Genomic DNA, 17643 nt, shown 5'->3' with positions numbered 1-17643 from the left:
TACGATGGCTGACCCGGGTCACTGGATTCCAATCTCACTTTCAACCTCATCAACCAAGCTATTGACAATGTGCTTGACGGAGAATTACACGACAGTAAAGGCCTAATTACATTGCTATTACCCTGGGCTGTCCATAATCGTCAAACACGACGCATCAGTGGGACATCGCGGCAGTAAATCTGCAGGCGCTCTCTCTGCCTCTCTTAATGCCTGTTTCCCACACAGTGTTAACATTTGGCTCCACTTTATCGTCTGTTGACAGCAGAGACAGACAAATATACTCAAGTCAGTCACACTCACATTATATCAGCCTAATAAATAGAGAATTAGATGTGTGGAGATAAACACACCTCAACTTTAAAAAGTGTCTATCATATCAAGATAGACAATACATATGTGGTGCTAAACCTTTCATTTTGGCAGTTCACTGGTTTTATATATGAGTCAGACACTTTATCTGCTTGTCAAATATTTCCAAGTAAAATTACTGCTAGAATACATCATTTGTTGGGTCTTTAAGTTAAGGGTGAAGAGATGCTTCAGATGTCACAAGCAAAAAGACAAATGGAAAATAATAGTATTGGGGTATTTTTAACGACCACTCCCAAGTTACAAGAAAACTTAGACTCGATTGTCATTGGAGCCGAATGTCTGAACCGATATTCATGGTACGTTTTAATAGTTGTTGTGATTTTACTTCAAAGCACAAATGTCAGTCTCATAGTAGCATTGAAGGAAAAAGTCAGGGGATCACCAAAGATAGTAGGGTTCATCCTCATGAATGTCTGTACAGCATTTTATGGCAATGTATTCAACAGTTGTTGAGATTTAAGCAAAACAGTTGGAAAAAAACACTAATCCAGATGATGAAACAAAGTGTTTTGGTTTTTCTCGCAGACATTTCCTAAGCTTGCTAACAGACACGTGCTTTGACATTTTCTGCATTACAGCAACCCTGCTGTTATACTGAGTCTCTTATACTATCCATTTCTCTCTGTGTTCTCCACTTGTAAGAGCAGCACCTGAGTTCCCATGAGGACTTTCATCTCCGCACCCAAGAAACCATCATAGCCACCTATGTGATGCCCGTCTCCATGGACACCGACTCTGACTGACAGGCATGAAGACGAGGTCCACTGTGATGGACCGCTCTGATCATCAAAGTCTACCGCAATCACTAGTGTGTGTCGATGGGGGTGTGTGTATGTCTGTGGTCAGTCTCACCCACATTGAACTCATTCAGATAAATCATTAAAGTTGGTCAATTCTGACATTATTTTAGAAGAGGGAAAAAATTGATATGGTCTGTAATATGCCAGCAGAAACAGAGCTGATTAAAAACTTGATTGAAGAGTTCCCATCTGACCACCAGTCCAAATTGAATGTGGGCTAAACACAACTAAACACCACTCCCAGGCCAAACCCCTCTGTTGCTAATGGCCATTACTGCCTGTGTGCCATTGTGGGCCTCACAATAGCAATCACGCTGGGATTTTGTGTGGGGCTTGCTGGCAACAGTTATTAGCCTCCCAAAAAAAACTTAAAGGGGGAGCAGTCAAGAGAAGAACAAGAAGATTTGGGGTCCTGCACAGGGGGGAACGTCAGCAGGAGGGACAGGGTGCGGGGTCAGAGGGCAACACCAAAGCGGAAATGGGAGGCACAGGGGGAACAATGGACGGGGCTGGACTAAGACAGACAAAGCTTGAGGGAGGGTGGACAGTGCACAAAACACAGGAAGATGAGGAGAAAAAGATGAGGGCACAGAATGGAGGGGAGCCAAAACAGATGGTAAAGGCTGCTAGGGAGAAAGAGGGCGGCACTGAGAGGATCAAGGGGAAAAAGCTGAAAAGAGATTGGCAACACATACATCATGACAGTAACACACAAACTGACTGAATCTCATATGGTAACAAATTGGCAGGACATACATACAGAGGTTAAACAAAACTCATATGGACTTCACTTACTCTTAATGGAGGTATGTCTCAGTTCTTATGGCACACTGGGACATTTGGTGTCGTCAAAAAGCTCTTATCAGAATGCAGACTCTCCAGGAATTAAGCCTAAAGACAGAAAAAGTACATTTCAGTGAACAAACTATGACTATATCTTTCAAAATATATAATTATTCTCCCGGGAATGTCCAAATTAACCAAGTAAAAAGGCAAAAAATACACGTTTCAGCACTTGTGGGATGGGAAATCATCGCCCTAATGGGATCATCAATAGTGAGGTGTTTCTGCAGCTATTATGACCTAATTATCTGGCTCATCTCGACTCGCTGACCACAAAGAGGACGTGCGCTCGCTTTGCTAGATTTATAAAAGTTGTCATTAAGCGGGTGCTTTTTCCACGGGAAGCATTCATCTTTGCGGGAGCGCGCAGACGAGCAGAGGTGCGATGCATAAGTGAGTACGGGAGCGAGCATCGCGAGTCACACTTCTGCTTAGTTTGCGAGAAGGATGAATTCAAAGAGAGGATGCACTTTGAGGGAATAAGGAAAGAAAACATATATACAAATATTTAAAATTAAAAACGGGTATTAAAGTTACTTTGTGGTTTGAAATTGATTTTTACCGGGGGTAATTTTGCTCCAAATTGTGCGCAATGTGTTTTTGGCTAGACCATATTTCTAATATTCCATGTTATTATTTACAGTTTAGATTCTCTATGGTGCTTTAATTTGACCTGTAAAGTTTAGTTAAGTTGTTTGCTCTAATATCCCTATCCTAGAATGTGATATACGTGCAGAATTACTAAAAGCCTGCACACAACATATGCTGATATGTGATCTGAAACCACTGATTTTTCCATCGAAATTCAGTCATTTCCAAATTATGTTGTGCTCTGCATTAGCATTACGAGTCGAGTTGAAATACAAGCAGCAAAATAGTTATGCATGTGTCCTTATCTCGGCAGTCGGAAGTGTTCGCTCTGACCTTTTACCCTCTCCTCTTGTTGCCACCTGTCGCCGCAGGTTACGCATGCTTTTTCTGCGGACATACAAACTTTGCTCGGGGAAGTAAATCCGGAGGTAGAACTGTCAACAAGACACACCCGGAGACAAGAAAGAAAGAAAATACACATTGCATTTTTCTTTCAGAGTTCATTTATAGAATGTTGTTACTAGAGGAAGGGCAGCAAACTCACTTGTTCTCCTAAAATGAGAATGTGTCCCATTATAATGTTTGGGCACTTTTAATACCACTCGGCACTCAACATTTGTATTCCTTGCTAAATTATTCTGAACCAGTTTAATAGAAACTCAGAAGCATACTCGAGTCAATACGTGTGTTGAAGGTTTGATGTAGTCTGACAAACTGTGTTTTATGAATCTCTCTGACACATAATTCAGCACTGGGATAGTGCTCATATTTTAAGTGCACGAAGGGCGAAAGAGAAAACATGCACCTCACATCTGACGAGGTTTAGTGTGGAAATAACCATTTTTTTCATCGTTTTATAACATATTAAAACATATTCTACAACAGCATTCTTATACTTGTATTTATTTTTCTAAAATGATTTTTCAAAATGTAGTTGCACCTCGTCAACTTTACGCTCAGTAGTAACACGATTACATGTAGCCGTAGGCCTACATAAAAAACCTCTTAAATTGTCTGTTTATTGAGACAAATAGCATCATTGGAAAATTAATACTTAGTAGAATTTCTAGATTTTTTTTGTTAAACTGTAATTTTCTCCCAACTCTTTTTCATTTGTTTCGTTTGAAAATAATGATTTGAGTCACTATAAAGCCAATAATAACAGTAATTCTAACGAAAATGCATTTCTGTGTGTATGTCTTTTTGGATTTCTCTGAATGTTTCCACAGTTAAAACTACATTATGATCAACTATTCCTCTCCTTTCACTGTTGTCAGGAGCGAATTGATGGCATTTAAAAGGAATAATGTTCTCTCTGAATTACCGACACCTATCCTAAATGGCATGATTGACATCTATCAGCATCCAAAGTGCATGAATGAAGGAGGAAATCGCGAAGATGCTTCAGGATATTTTTCTGAATATCAGCCTCTATGCGTTATGAGTCCGGATTTAGGGCGTGTGTGACTCCTGCCCCTTGGCAAGTTGAACCATATAATTACGCTCTATTTTAATTCACAGTATCATCATGATAGATACCAATCTGAGAGTTTAATCCCTTGTTAAACTCTCGGTCACCTCTCTTTCTTCTGCCACTTTTCCCCTCCGGGCTCTTGTAATTTCTCTCTGGTCACTTTACAGAGGACTGTCTCGGTTTCCATCTCAGGTTATGATTCCCTTTAGTCTCCTGACGGTTGTATTTATTTAAAAACAGTCGCCCCATTGTCCTGCAGAGGCCCTGATGGCAGAAGAAAGAAGGACTTCAATCACAAGCTGGCGAGATAAGGACTGATGTTGCTTTTAGGTTCCCTTCTCTTGTTGTAAGCCTGTCGTGAAGCTGGAGCAATTCAATCTCAGATCAACCGCTACTTTAGGCAAAAAAAAGTGTATTTTATGTGTTTTATATTATCCTATGAAAACTCCCCTAAGAAAAGGAAAAGCTCCAAATGGCTGATGTATAAACCTGGTTTTCTATCAGACAGGCGACACAGTGCCATGGATGCTGTCGTTAGAGGTGTTGTGTTTGTTTTACAGGCTTGTGAGAAACAACATTAACAGCGTTTTAACTCAGGGGGATCCTGACACCCTGGTGTGACATCACGAGCCCTGCTTCACGCGGGGCAGAAAGTAAAATCAAGTCACTTCAATGAAGCTTCACGTCGTTTCCATGCATGCAAAAAACTCCTTTAGCAAAACAATTTAGAGCATTCCGAGGAAGCAACACAACGGTTGCATGCATGCTCTGAGCGAGTTTTAATTCTATATATTTTATCTAGCCAATAGATGAAGAGTAAATCAGCCTTTGCTGTGCTTTGATCTAATTTCATTCAGAAAATACATTTCAGGAAAAGAGCAAGTCAATCAAATTTGATCCATGCACTCTTTGTTTTTAGGCTTTCCATTAGATTCCAAATTAATCTTAATTAGAATGTAATTTAAGATCAGATTTGACAAGAAATAGACTCCTCTTCCACCTGATTTGATATTGTTTCATGATTTAAGATGTGTTAACTAATTTAAGAAAAGAAGAAAACATATGTCTTCATCATGACAAATGCAATAATTGAATAAAGACATTTACTGTTTATGAGCATTTCCTCCCCTAATAACCATCTTGATTCACTGTCTGAGCTTGGAAACAACAATAGGCTATTTGGCGATAAGAACCACATCCATCTTTTATGTCTTTGCAGAAATGAAGGTCCGAGGCTTGGACCGAAAATCAGCTTTTACGCATTTCTGCTTCTTGCACAAAATAGTCCCCAATTAAAAAAGTGTTATAACATATTTTGGGTCACGATAAATTCTACTTCCGTGTTCAAACTGCAACTGTTTTCCTCGGTCAGGTGTAGTGTACCTGTCAGGGAGAAACTGTGACTAATAGCAGAAAATCAGACACTAACTCGTGTGAAAGCGGCGCGCGGACCGGTGTCACTGCGCGTACAGTCTAATTAAAGCGGGGCTGTCGCTGCAGGTGAACGGAAAACAAGCCGTCTCCTTGACAAGTGTTTCCGTATACAGTCACTCCGCGGGTGTAATGCATAGACTGTGGTGTAATGCCATCAAAACACAGGGTCCGTCATCTTTTCTTTTTTCTTTTTTTTGTATTCTTCTCTTTTTTGTTGGGGGCTGCTCCTCTATTTCCCCATAAAACACACCCCCTCCTTCCTCCTCCTCCAATGGCTGCAGTGCTCCCTCCTGCGCGCAGCCCCGGTTGGATAAAACCTGGCTGAGTGTTGGCAGCGCACACACACAACACACAGCAGCCTCCGACACACACCGTGTTGTATTATAACAACCACCAGAGTCCTCATCGTTTTGGATAATATATCAGAAGATCCGCAGCAGGGGGACGTTTTTAATTTGAGAGGCATTGTTAAAAAGGTAAGATCTCTCTTTAATTTCTCCCTCTCTATGAATGCTATGTGATGTCTGAATGGATGAATCGGTCCGCAGTCCTGACACACAGCGAGATGTAAACGGAGCAGAGGAGGCTTCAATTATCCCCAAAATACGCACAAGACAGCAGGCTTAATGTCGTTCTGATTTGGGGAAACATTGACAAATTAGGCATTGTAATAAACAACAGTTTATTCGGATTAAGGTGTAAAAGGGTGACCCATCTTCAGATTGCGGAAAGTTTTTTAAAAGACAATAATTATCATCCAAATTCACCGAATAAAAGCTGTCGCCATTGAGAGAAAGAGCTGAATAATTTGGGTAATTTTCCAGAAGTGAAGAGCTTGTGTTTTTATTTTCTCTTATATAGCTTTCATTCAATATCCGTTTGAATTACTTTGGGCCCAAATAATTGGCTGAAAGCTGTAGTTTTTATGTCTTAAACATTATATTTTCTGTCATCTGTTGCAGGCGAGTTGAACTCGTGAAATGACTGTGAAAAAAAGAAAGAAATGAAATACCAAAACATGTTGAATTGTTCCTTAACATAAACTGTTAGTTCATGAAAAAATTAAGCAAGTTTAAATAATTTACAGAAACAGTCAAATACAAAAACAACTTCACATGTGTTAAAATGCTAAATGTCACTTTAAACGATAAAATGACAGACTTGTTAAAAATATATTAAAAACAAGTTTGCAACAGGCTGTAGAACATGAATTATAATTATTAACAGGAACAATTAATAAGAGTAAACTAGTATTAACATTATTACTAAACTATAATTAAGAGCCTCTCAGTTACATTGACAAGTTTTTCAATGTCATGATGTTTTTTACTTCCCTATAAAACCAACACTAATTGCAACGAAATGCTACTTTATTCATAGATTTTGTATTTACTGAGATGTATGTTGTTTTACATTATCTATTATTATAGGCTTATAACTATAATATGACTTTTGCTACATTTTTATTTTTGACATGCCTATTTTACCTCACATTTTAAATGATGTGTAATTTTGGAAATATGATTCTAATCAGCTGCTTTTAATTAAACATTTTACCAAAAGGTTTGTAATTACATTTAGCTTTAAGTTAATTCATTAAACTCACACGAATTGCACTACATTTTCAAGTGTACTTGAATATTTCTGTCAATAAAGTTAATCCCCACACAAAAGACAAAAGTAGACAGTAGAAGTTATAAGCTGCAAACGAGAATACGTTTTATTTTTACTATCATTTCATTTCAAACCTATATTTCACCAGATACTATAACTTACAGATGTCGTCAATCATTACTTGTCCTAACAGTGTTTTAATTATTAATGAATGTAATTATTCGGTTAATTTTAAAGTGTCCACCCAGCAGGACATGACAACACCTGACTGACACGCTTACATTGCATTAAAACAGGTCCATGGAGTAACACTAAAAGTGGCTTTAAACATTTTTGATTACATTTTATTCCAATAATTGTAGTTGATGGAAATGAAGCAGTACTGTTTTGACTCTGTGTATTAATAAAGGGGTGTATTTTTGTGTAAAATATGACAATGTTTTGCTATCAAGACTGTGGAGTTGGAAGTTAATCCAATAGAGAGAAGGCTCACTATCAGACAATGTCTATACTGCTTCCATATGTACAGCAGATTTAGACCCTTTTAGTGAAGAGTGGCGATCAGAAGATTTTTTCACATCTCTGAAGTCCATTCTTATTTGGTTTTCATTTAATTTGAGTCCAACAAATGAGACATAAAGCAGCACTTTCTATCTTTAAGAAAACATTTACCTTTTTAATGTCACTTAAGACATTCTGGCGAATTGATTCAGGTTATTTTTTGTATTGTTAAGGTAAATCAATCAGTCCTGAGTGATTCTCCTTTCTCCAATGTTTCTTTTTCCTCTTACCAAATCTACTCTACATCCCAATGCACATATATAATTCTCTATTTTTCTGTTAAAAACCCAAAATAAAATAAACCCTCTGGTTCTAATAGTTAAAAGGAGATTGATGAGACCAGTCAATCCTGATTACAGAGCGGTTAATGAAGGGAAATTTTATGTATAACAGGAGCAGCCATCTGGGTTGGCCGAAGGGGGAAAAGAACTCTCATGTTTTACAAAAGCTCATTATTCAATTATAGTTCTTTACATAAACACAGACACACAGGCCTGTTCTATTTAAAGTTAAACTAGAGAAAGACGGACAGATTCAGCTCATTTGAAGACAATTGTCAGCATCTTATAGCTGCATTTCCCTGCAGACACTCACAGAGTGCCACCAGCTGAGTGTTCGAGCTCAGAGGCATCCCATATGACAAACAGCCAGTTTGATAAACCACTGTCCTCCTGCAGCGTGTGCTCCACAGTGCGCTCAGGAGCACACTCATGCCAGACGAAACAGGACGGGGAGTAAAAACACTTTAACCGGGACAGCGTGGAGCCGACCGTCACGTTCAGCTGGTGGAGCAAGGACCACAATCTCAGGGATATGTCCAACCACGCTGGAAGAGGTAAATACACAACATAAGTTGGCCTCTCAGACTCCTGTGAACAGTTTAGCTGAACACATTTGAGAATTGTGATCCGTCTTCATATTAATAACCCCTCAACATCAACTTTTCCCCTTTTATTTTTCCCTTATGAAGCTTGAAATAAATTATCTTCCTAATCCCCTATTTAGTATTCATGAACAGTATACAAACATTAAATAAATGGTTCAACACACACACAATGATGTGGACTACTTGTAAGCGGATACATGTTTTGTTTGTATTTAACAGTAGCTTATTCTCTGGGCATACATGACACTAGTCAAAATATGTCTTCATTGGAGAACTGTACATTAATACACACCGTCACAAAATGCCCTTCTGCTTACATTATAGTGTGTAACACCATTAATTTAATGTTTTTATACTGATATAAAGGAGTAACTATGACATCAAGTTACCATTATGAACGTGTACAGCTCTATATTGGTCCTGTGATGCTTTCATGTAAGTTGTGCATCATTTGACACAGTGCCAGACCTATATTTGGCCTCTTTGGAAACTTTGGGATCTCCACTTGAATTTGAAATAAAACTGTGTTGGATGCTTGTCTGTATGGCATTCAGCCCAAAACTGGACACTGTTTGGAGAATGTAGGCCTACAATGGGAAACAGAGAGGGGTCTTGTCTGCACTTTGATTCTTAAAGGAGTGAACAGTTATTTTTCCTCTGGTCGTTGTGCAGGACATTGAGGAAATTAATTAGTTGGCACTCACAGCTGTCAGATATTAATGTATAGCAATCCTCCTCTGATCTCTCTACATCTATCTATCTATCTATCTATCTATTTATCTATCTATCTATCTTAGCTATACTTTTCCTCGTAATGAATTCACGCTTTGTTTTTTTTTGGGGCGTGCACACGGTGTCTAGTGCACTGCGCGCGTTCACGTGCGCGTGCAAGCCGCCCCCCGGGTCTGCTCGGCTTTAATATCCTGCAGGTTGATGAAGCTTGGCGGGGAGATTTTTTTCCACACTCCGCTGGCAGCGTTAATAGAGGTCCCCCCCCCCCTCCACCTCTCTCCCCTCGCTCCCCCCCCCCTCTCCCTCCCCCCTCCCCTCGGCCTCTCGTCCGGCCGCTGTTTGATGTGGAAATGAAAGCTGGGAAAAGGCTGAGAAAAGAGAAGCGTCTCAATGGGTTAAATTAAAAGCAATGGTGTTCTTGCAGAGTCACCACCGTGCAGTCTATAGAGAAGATGTGCAGGCTGCTGCTGTTGAACGCAGCGCGCGCGCTTTGTCTGCTGCTGTTTGCCGGGAAAAACCGCTCTGTTGTTGTTGTAGGATGGTGTTTTAAAGGATCAGGCTTTGACAGATCTTTGGGGTTTCATTAAAAGTGCAAAAATATATTTGATAGTCTTATGTCAGTCAAATAGTGGCAGTTCTATTTGTTTTTTTGCAGTTGTTCCTGATCTTGTATTATTTTCAGCATTTAAGTACAAAAGCATTAGTATCTAAATGCCATGACATTGGAAATCAGCTTGCTCATTACCAAAGTAACTTCTTATGGTAAAATACAAATGTACTATAGATAGTAAAGTATATAAACAAATATTCTTTCAGTAGATAACAATAATACACCATGATTTATAATGAATGGAAAATACACTAATCAGTGGCAATATAAATGAGAATTGTGAGAACAAGCCTGCAGGTATTATTATTTATAAGCCTGGAAGTCATCAAACAATAATACATTTAAAAGTTAAAGCTTTGCTGCTGGGCAAAGTTTAATAGGGGCATAATAAATTGATATGCATTATTAATATTCATATAAAATGTTATTTTTCTAAACAAAATTAATAGTGACAAATGATTTAAAAACAGACTCCTCAAAACGTACACTAAACCTTAGTTTATTGATCAATTCACCTTAAATGTCCCTTTTAAAATAATTGTTAATAAATCAACCCTGAACATAACAATCTTCTTCAAGGTTTGTTTCTCCTCGCTGCTTTCATCTCCTCCTGTGTCCTCGACTTTTTAAATGTAAACCTTCATTATGCTGCTGACAACGCCGCCACTGCTACAGTTATTTATTACAGTTAAAGACCGAGCTAATCTCCAGCCTGCTAACGGACGGATGAGGAATGTCGCAGGTCATTTTAAGAGAGACAACATCATACTCATGTTTGTGGAAATATCTACTTCGGTATAGGTTTATAGAACATATATTTAGTAACTTTACTTTGCTATAACATCCCTGAGGGCTACACTCAGGTTTTATCCTCTTTTATGCTTTTTTGACAGCTACTTTATCATTATCATTGCAACATTAAATTAGTTGATGATGCATTTCATATAGGAAGAAGCTTTGCTTGTGTGTGTTTGTCATTTTAAGCGGTGCAGTGTTTGTGTGATCCATCCTTTGTCAATGAGGGTTAGACCACAGGGATAGCTTTTAGGGATGCATAGTACACTCCTTTATAAAGTTTGGTAGCTTAAAAAGTAAGTTTTGGATGGGCAGCGTGTGTGTCCAGGTGTGTGTGACTTTGATGTGTGATGACGTTGGCATTTCTCAGGTCTCATGTTCCTAGACATTTATGAGTGTTCATCCCCCCTCCTCCCCCAGGTCATGGGGGTTTTAACCAACTAGGTGGAATGTTTGTTAATGGACGTCCACTCCCGGAGGTGATCCGGCAACGCATCGTGGACATGGCTCACCAGGGGGTCCGGCCCTGCGACATCTCCCGGCAGCTCCGAGTCAGCCACGGCTGCGTCAGCAAGATCCTGGGACGGTAAGCGAGTTTCCTAACATTCTGTTAATCAGCCTGGTTGTGTTCTTTGACCTCTGAGAGACTGATTACGTAAAAAAAACATTGACTTTAATTACATTTATTATGTCAACAGCTTCCACATAACTGTATTAGGTTAGTTAAAAGCAATACAATTGAGTTTAAATAAAACAGTTCAACTTAATATTATTGCTTTCAACTAACCTAATACAGTTTTCTGACATTTGTTGACATACTACATGTAATTAAAGTCAATGTTTGAGTTTTTTCAGTGTACAAGGAACACTGGCTTTTGTGTGACAACCAAGCCTAAAGTAATGACTGAACATGTTGTACTCTCTTCCAGATATTACGAGACAGGCAGCATCAAGCCTGGAGTGATCGGTGGCTCCAAGCCCAAGGTGGCCACCCCGAAAGTTGTGGATAAAATCGCAGATTACAAGAGACAGAATCCCACCATGTTCGCCTGGGAAATCAGGGACCGACTGCTGGCGGAGGGAGTGTGTGACAGCGACACGGTGCCCAGCGTGAGCTCCATTAACAGGTGACAAACTGAATTATGAATGAAATCATGTTAGCAGTGAGCCGCTGGGGCTCAGCGGCATGAAGATATGTGAAATTTTGAGTTCAAAGAAAGATGAATGAGGAAGGTTCAAAAAGAGATTTTGTGATTTGAAGCTAAAATCTCTCTGAAGGTTCAAGAAAAAACGGATACTTCTGAACTTTCCGCTTTATATGCTATCATTAAACCCAACATTCACAGTTAGTGGTAAAGGTAAAATTCCCAGTTACTCATTTTAGTTATTTTTGTTTCAGAATAATTCGAACAAAGGTCCAGCAGCCGTTCAACCTGCCTCTGGATGGAAAAGGCCTGAGTCCAGGACAAACCTTGAGTAAGTCTTTCCCATAAACACATGCACAATGGAGGCTGTATCGCCATCCATATCAGCGAGAACTATCATGTGACGGGGAAGGATTAGGGTTCAAGATAGAGTGCGCTCATGTAGGATTAAGCTTGTGACCTTGTGGCATCTACAGTATCATTTCCGCTCTCTGTCTCAAATCTGTCTGTCTTTGTTTATCTCCCCTCAGTCCCGAGTTCAGCCGTCACCCCTCCAGAGTCTCCACACTCAGACTCTTTGGGCTCTACTTACTCCATCAGCGGACTGTTGGGTATCCCTCAACCCAGCGCCGAGGGCAAGAGGAGCCATGACGACAGTAAGAATTAGATCAAATGAAGGAGACGCCCATTATTGGGACTATTTTTGTTTTATTGTGGCAGTGTATAGGGAGGAAGCCATTACATTTGTATCAGTTTAAAAGATGGAAAGGGGTGGTGCTCCATTTTTTTCCAATTATAACTTTTTAAGGTTAATGTTTAGTTTTTGATTGTTTGACTGTTGTACACAATGTATTAGCACCGGCCTGAATTCATTCACTCAAAATATTACACATTTTTGATTCAATGTTATATTTGACCTTTTATTGACCTGCTTTTCAGAGTGGGCCAAAAGGCACAAACAGAAAGGGAGTGTTGAGTTTAAAATTCTCATAAATTGAATTAAAAATGTTGGCTCATAAAGAGAATTTTGAGGCAGCATTAAAAACAACACGTACAGAATTCATTCACACCCTTTAATACTAACCTCATGATAACCTTTTTTGGTTTAGAGTCATTTCAGCATTTACACTTTTGCCCAAAGATATTCAGATGTCACAAAAGCAAAAGAGATATTTGGCTCACCCTCTTCTCCTCCGCGTCTCTCAGGTGATCAGGAGAGTTGTCGGCACAGCGTTGACTCTCAGGGCAGCGGGGGCGTCCCGAGGAAACAGATGAGACTGGATCACTTCTCCTCAGCCACGCAGCACCTAGACTGTGGGTTTGATCGTCACCACCACTATCCCCCAGACTCATTCAGCTCGGCCTCTAGCAGCAAGACAGAACAGGTAAAAACACATCTATTATTGTCAACATTCACCCATGTTTATAATGTGGTAATGCTTAAATGCAGCTCTTAAGTAAGCACACAAATTATATAGATACAATTTTATTTCAGATGTATTTGAAACTTGAAAAATGTATACTCTGACTTTTTTTTTTCACGTGTACACATGCATATTTATTCCTTTTCCTACATGCCCTAATAGCTAATCCCTGTTCATCATCCCCAGACTTTGTACCCGCTGTCCCTCATCAATGGCAGCCTCGACGAGGCCAAGACCAGCCTCTCAACATCCAGCTCCGCCATTGGACGGAATCTGGCGGCGCACCAGGGCTACGCCATGGTGACCGGTGAGTCTTAATGTTAAGATAATGACCTTTGACCCAAGCACAAAGTCGAAGCCCTCAAAAAGCTGACCATCAGCACCTTTCAGCCTGTTGCACACAGCGTACCCACGTCCTGACGCCACTCACTCTTTGTTTGTTTTCGACATTTCACTTTTAGTTTGTCACTCCGCTCATGTTCACCATTCCTTTTCATTTTCTCACCCACCCTCACCCTGGCCGCCTCAGACCCTCTACAGCCCCTGCCGCTCTGTCTGAAACAGGAAATGTCCCCAGAAGTGACCAGCACGAGCCCCTCCCCAAACATGGCCGTGTCCAACCTGGCCTTCGTGGAGCTGCAGGCGCTGCAGAAGCCCCTCTCTGTCAGCAGCAGCTGCAGCCACTCCAACCATTACCCCAACGCCTTCAACTCATTCTCCCATCATGCACCAGTGTACGGGCAGTTCAGCAGTCAGTCTATCATCTCAGGTAATGACGGCATCCATCTCATTCATGTTCATGCTCATAATAAATGTGTTTGCATTTGTGTTGTCCAACTTCTCACAGGGGGCAATTAGCACATATGGTTATTTTTATTATGCACAAATCCAATGTTTGGTTGATTTAATTGAACGTTTAAATAGTCAGAAATGAGAAACAGTCGGCATAAACTTTCTTCTTTGATTATGATGTTTTGTGTAGAACTTGAATACACTACATTGTAATTGATTTAATGACGAATTATTTAATTTGCAATACAGTGAATTTTCTGTGCTGCAAAAACAAACTGCAAACGAGAGCATCTTGTGCTGTAACAAATATAAAACAGTAACTTCCTGATGTTAAAGTTGTGTGTTGTGTGTTTTTAGGGCGTGACATGGTGAGCTCTACCTTGCCGGGGTACCCTCCTCACATCCCCTCTCCGGCCCAGTCAGGATACTCCTCCTCCGCCATCACGGGCATGGTAGCAGGTACTTTTTTTAAGCTTGTTTTCACCTCGAATTACAAAAGTCAAATGGAGAATTAAGAGGGAAAATAGAAAGAAACCAAATGAGGCAGGGAGGAAAGGAGGAAATAAGGGAGGGTGATGGAGGAAGAGAGGATTGTAGATTAACAGGAAGAGTCAATGAGTAGGCAGGGTGGTGAGCTCTGTGTGTGTGTGTGTGTGTGTGTGTGTGTGTGTGTGTGTGTGTGTGTGTGTGTGTATGTGTGTGTGTGTGTGTGTGTGTGTGTGTGTGTGTCTGTGGGTGGGTGCACGTGGGCCCAGGGGGTATACAGGGAACAGGCTGGGGGTTCCACCCTGCTGCCCACACCCCCCACCCAGACACCTCTGACCACACATCGCCATGGGAACCAGGGGGCCCAGGAGGGAGATGCAGGGTGGGCGGAGGGGGTGTAAAGTCTGGGTATGAGCGAAGAGGAGGAGGTCTTTGTGGTGTGTGTGTGTGTGTGTGTGTGTGTGTGTGTGTGTGTGTGTGTGTGTGTCTGTGTGTCTGTGTGTGTGTGTGTGTGTGTGTGTGGTGTGTGTGTGTGTGGTGTGTGTGTGTGTGTGTGTGTGTGTGTGTGTGTGCATATGCGTGTCTACGTCAGGATGCCTGCATACGACTAGAGAGGGAGAGAGAGAGTGTGTGTGTGTGTGTGTGTGTGTGTGTGTGTGTGTGATGTGCCTTTTTTATTTGAAGTCTGCCCTCCGAAGCGCGAAATGAGAGGGTCTGATTTATTATTTTTCTGGTGGGCTCGCTGTGAGGAAGCGTTGATACACAATTACTGAGGGAAAGGGGGGGGTTAGGACAGGAGGAGGAGGAGGAAGCGGGATGGGGTGGGGGGGGGGGGGTACCGGGATTCATTCCAGCCAACATAATTACCAATTAGATATTAAAAAAGAAAAAAGAAAGAAAGAGGAGTGCCAGAGAGGCTAAAGCAGGAAGTGAAGGACGGAGAGAGGAGGAGGAGGAGGAGGAGCGATGAAGGGGCTGCAGGAGTGAGGGCTGCATGCACCACTGGGTCGGGGGATTTCACCCTCAGCCATCCACCTGCACCACAGATTAATGGTTTACAGGCTGCACTAACTGTTGGTGAATTGTGAGCTAAGCCTGAGCAGACGCTGGCACACACACACAAACACCCCGACTCTGTAGATCTCTCTCTATAACAATAACAGTATTTGTAGCGTCCATGTCTCCTAGCTGGTGTTTGATGTTATTTCCTGTCTCGCAGCAGGCACAGACTACGCGGGTCAGACCTACAGCCATTCACCCTACACCTACAGCGACGCATGGAGGTTCACCAACTCAGGCATACTGGGTGAGTCAGGAAACATTGCTTCTGTTTGTTTAATGATGACAACCGTATGCATTCCCTCGGATTATAAACTATAATGGTATCATTGTGACCTCCATAATAATGAATTTGACCTGTAAAAGTCCCACTGAGAATTTAGAAAAAGCTTCTACTGGCTTCACAAATATTTCAACATGACTCAAATTTAAATAATGGCTTCAGGAAAGAAACCGAACCAGGAAGTGGTGTGCAAACCGCCTCACTCACATGTCATATAAAGCAATACTGACTAAAGGCTTTGTTTAATAAGGAGAGTGTCATTGCAGTTGGATACGAAAGCAATAACATCAAATGGCTAAAATGAACAAAGAAAGGAGGAATTTGCCAAATTTACAATCAGATGCTCAATTTAAATTACTTTTCACAGACAGGAAAATATGAATGCACATTCACAACATTACATGTCTTCATTTGGCAGACAACAACAAAAGTCATGCGTATGAGGGAAAATCCAAATGAGATGACTTTTAAAGTATCACAACAATCAGTTATGTTCACTGACATTGGGGACATCCAACACATTTATGTCTGGACGTCTGAGGTAATAATGGAGCAAGATCACTGTATGTCACTAGCAGAGTTATAGGGATGAAACTCTGGATCAAAATCTGGGTTTTAAAGTGATACCAAAAAAATGCAATGTAAAAATAGTTAGTTCATCGCCCTGTTTTTGTCCTCATGAAAACTATGAAATAACATTAGAGATGCAAAAATGAGTCCACTGACAAAATAAGTCAGTCAAAGAGTCGGCATGGACTTTAATAATCCAGGATGGACATGTTTTACTATTTCTGACATTACAAACACCAGACGATAGCTGCCTACACACGAGACAGCTTATTTTCCAGAAGTACAGAGGCATGTAACCATGAGGAAATCTCCTCCACTGTATCCCTGATCAAACTGGTCTGAAAAGGAAAGTCCTGTATTCCTCTCATCTTTTCACTTATTCTGTAAGAGTCATAAGTGGGTTTAGGACTCAATCCAGTCTCGCAGGACAAACAGTGGGAGCAGCTCAGACATTCAGCGTCACCATCTGCTGTAAAACCTCAGATAAGATGGATAAAGAGACTAGAGTCTGATCCACCACCACCAACAACTCCCTGTTTTAAAGGCCTCCATCTGTGTCTCCCCCCACAGGTTCGCCCTATTATTACAGCACGGCCTCCCGCACCGCTCCTCCGTCTACAGCCGCCTACGACCACCTTTAGTCCCCCACTGCATCATGGGACATGTGACTCAACCTGGGCCAAGACAACATCAGCTGACACGTCTGATTTTGGACCAAGGCATGAAAGTCAAAACTGGATGTGAACTTGAGACTCTTTTTTACCACACCTGCTCATATGTTATTTATTTGTCATTACTGGTACTGTTGCCCAGGGTAACTTTGACTCATGCACGTTTACACATGGGTACAACTTCTCCCATGTTTCCTGAGACTCAGCTTGACGTCTCACACCAAGATGCATTTTTTTCAGTATAGAGCTCTTTAACGCTGTTTTGGCCAAAGACTTTCTTTCATCTGCAACTTGACACTGATCCAGTGGATAGGGATATGCAACTTCTTTGTACTGAATATGCCTGCTTTTGTTTACAATACTTTTTGTCCTATCATCTCAAATTGATTCATTCTCTTGATCTGTGTCTGCTTGCAAATTAATTTCTATGACTTTGTAAATTCAGACCTTTTCCTGTACTGAAAATAGACTAAAGGGTGACTCGTTCAATCACAATTACAA

General features: G+C 40.9%; 1 protein-coding gene across 3 annotated transcripts; it reads left to right on the top strand.

The window, feature by feature from the left end:
• The first annotated feature begins 5639 nt into the window (after positions 1 to 5639).
• Positions 5640 to 17643, top strand: pax8 (paired box 8). 3 transcript variants are annotated; one of them, XM_034123294.1, is made up of 12 exons: positions 5640 to 5990; positions 8367 to 8524; positions 11157 to 11298; positions 11642 to 11839; positions 12112 to 12188; positions 12388 to 12513; positions 13064 to 13242; positions 13468 to 13588; positions 13811 to 14050; positions 14431 to 14532; positions 15779 to 15865; positions 17042 to 17643. In XM_034123294.1, exons 2-12 carry the CDS (start codon positions 8503 to 8505, stop codon positions 17110 to 17112), a joined length of 1365 nt encoding a protein of 454 aa, XP_033979185.1. In that variant the 5' UTR covers positions 5640 to 5990; positions 8367 to 8502; the 3' UTR covers positions 17113 to 17643. The 3 variants fall into 3 exon arrangements, with proteins under 3 accessions (XP_033979185.1, XP_033979184.1, XP_033979186.1); XM_034123293.1 differs by having other exon boundaries at positions 11133 to 11298; XM_034123295.1 differs by lacking the exon at positions 8367 to 8524 and having other exon boundaries at positions 11133 to 11298.

Source organism: Trematomus bernacchii, unplaced genomic scaffold (genome assembly GCF_902827165.1).
Source record: "Trematomus bernacchii unplaced genomic scaffold, fTreBer1.1, whole genome shotgun sequence".
NCBI lineage: Eukaryota > Metazoa > Chordata > Actinopteri > Perciformes > Nototheniidae > Trematomus > Trematomus bernacchii.
The sequence above is the reverse complement of the archived record's forward strand: the minus strand, read 5'-3'. Positions and strand labels throughout refer to the sequence as shown.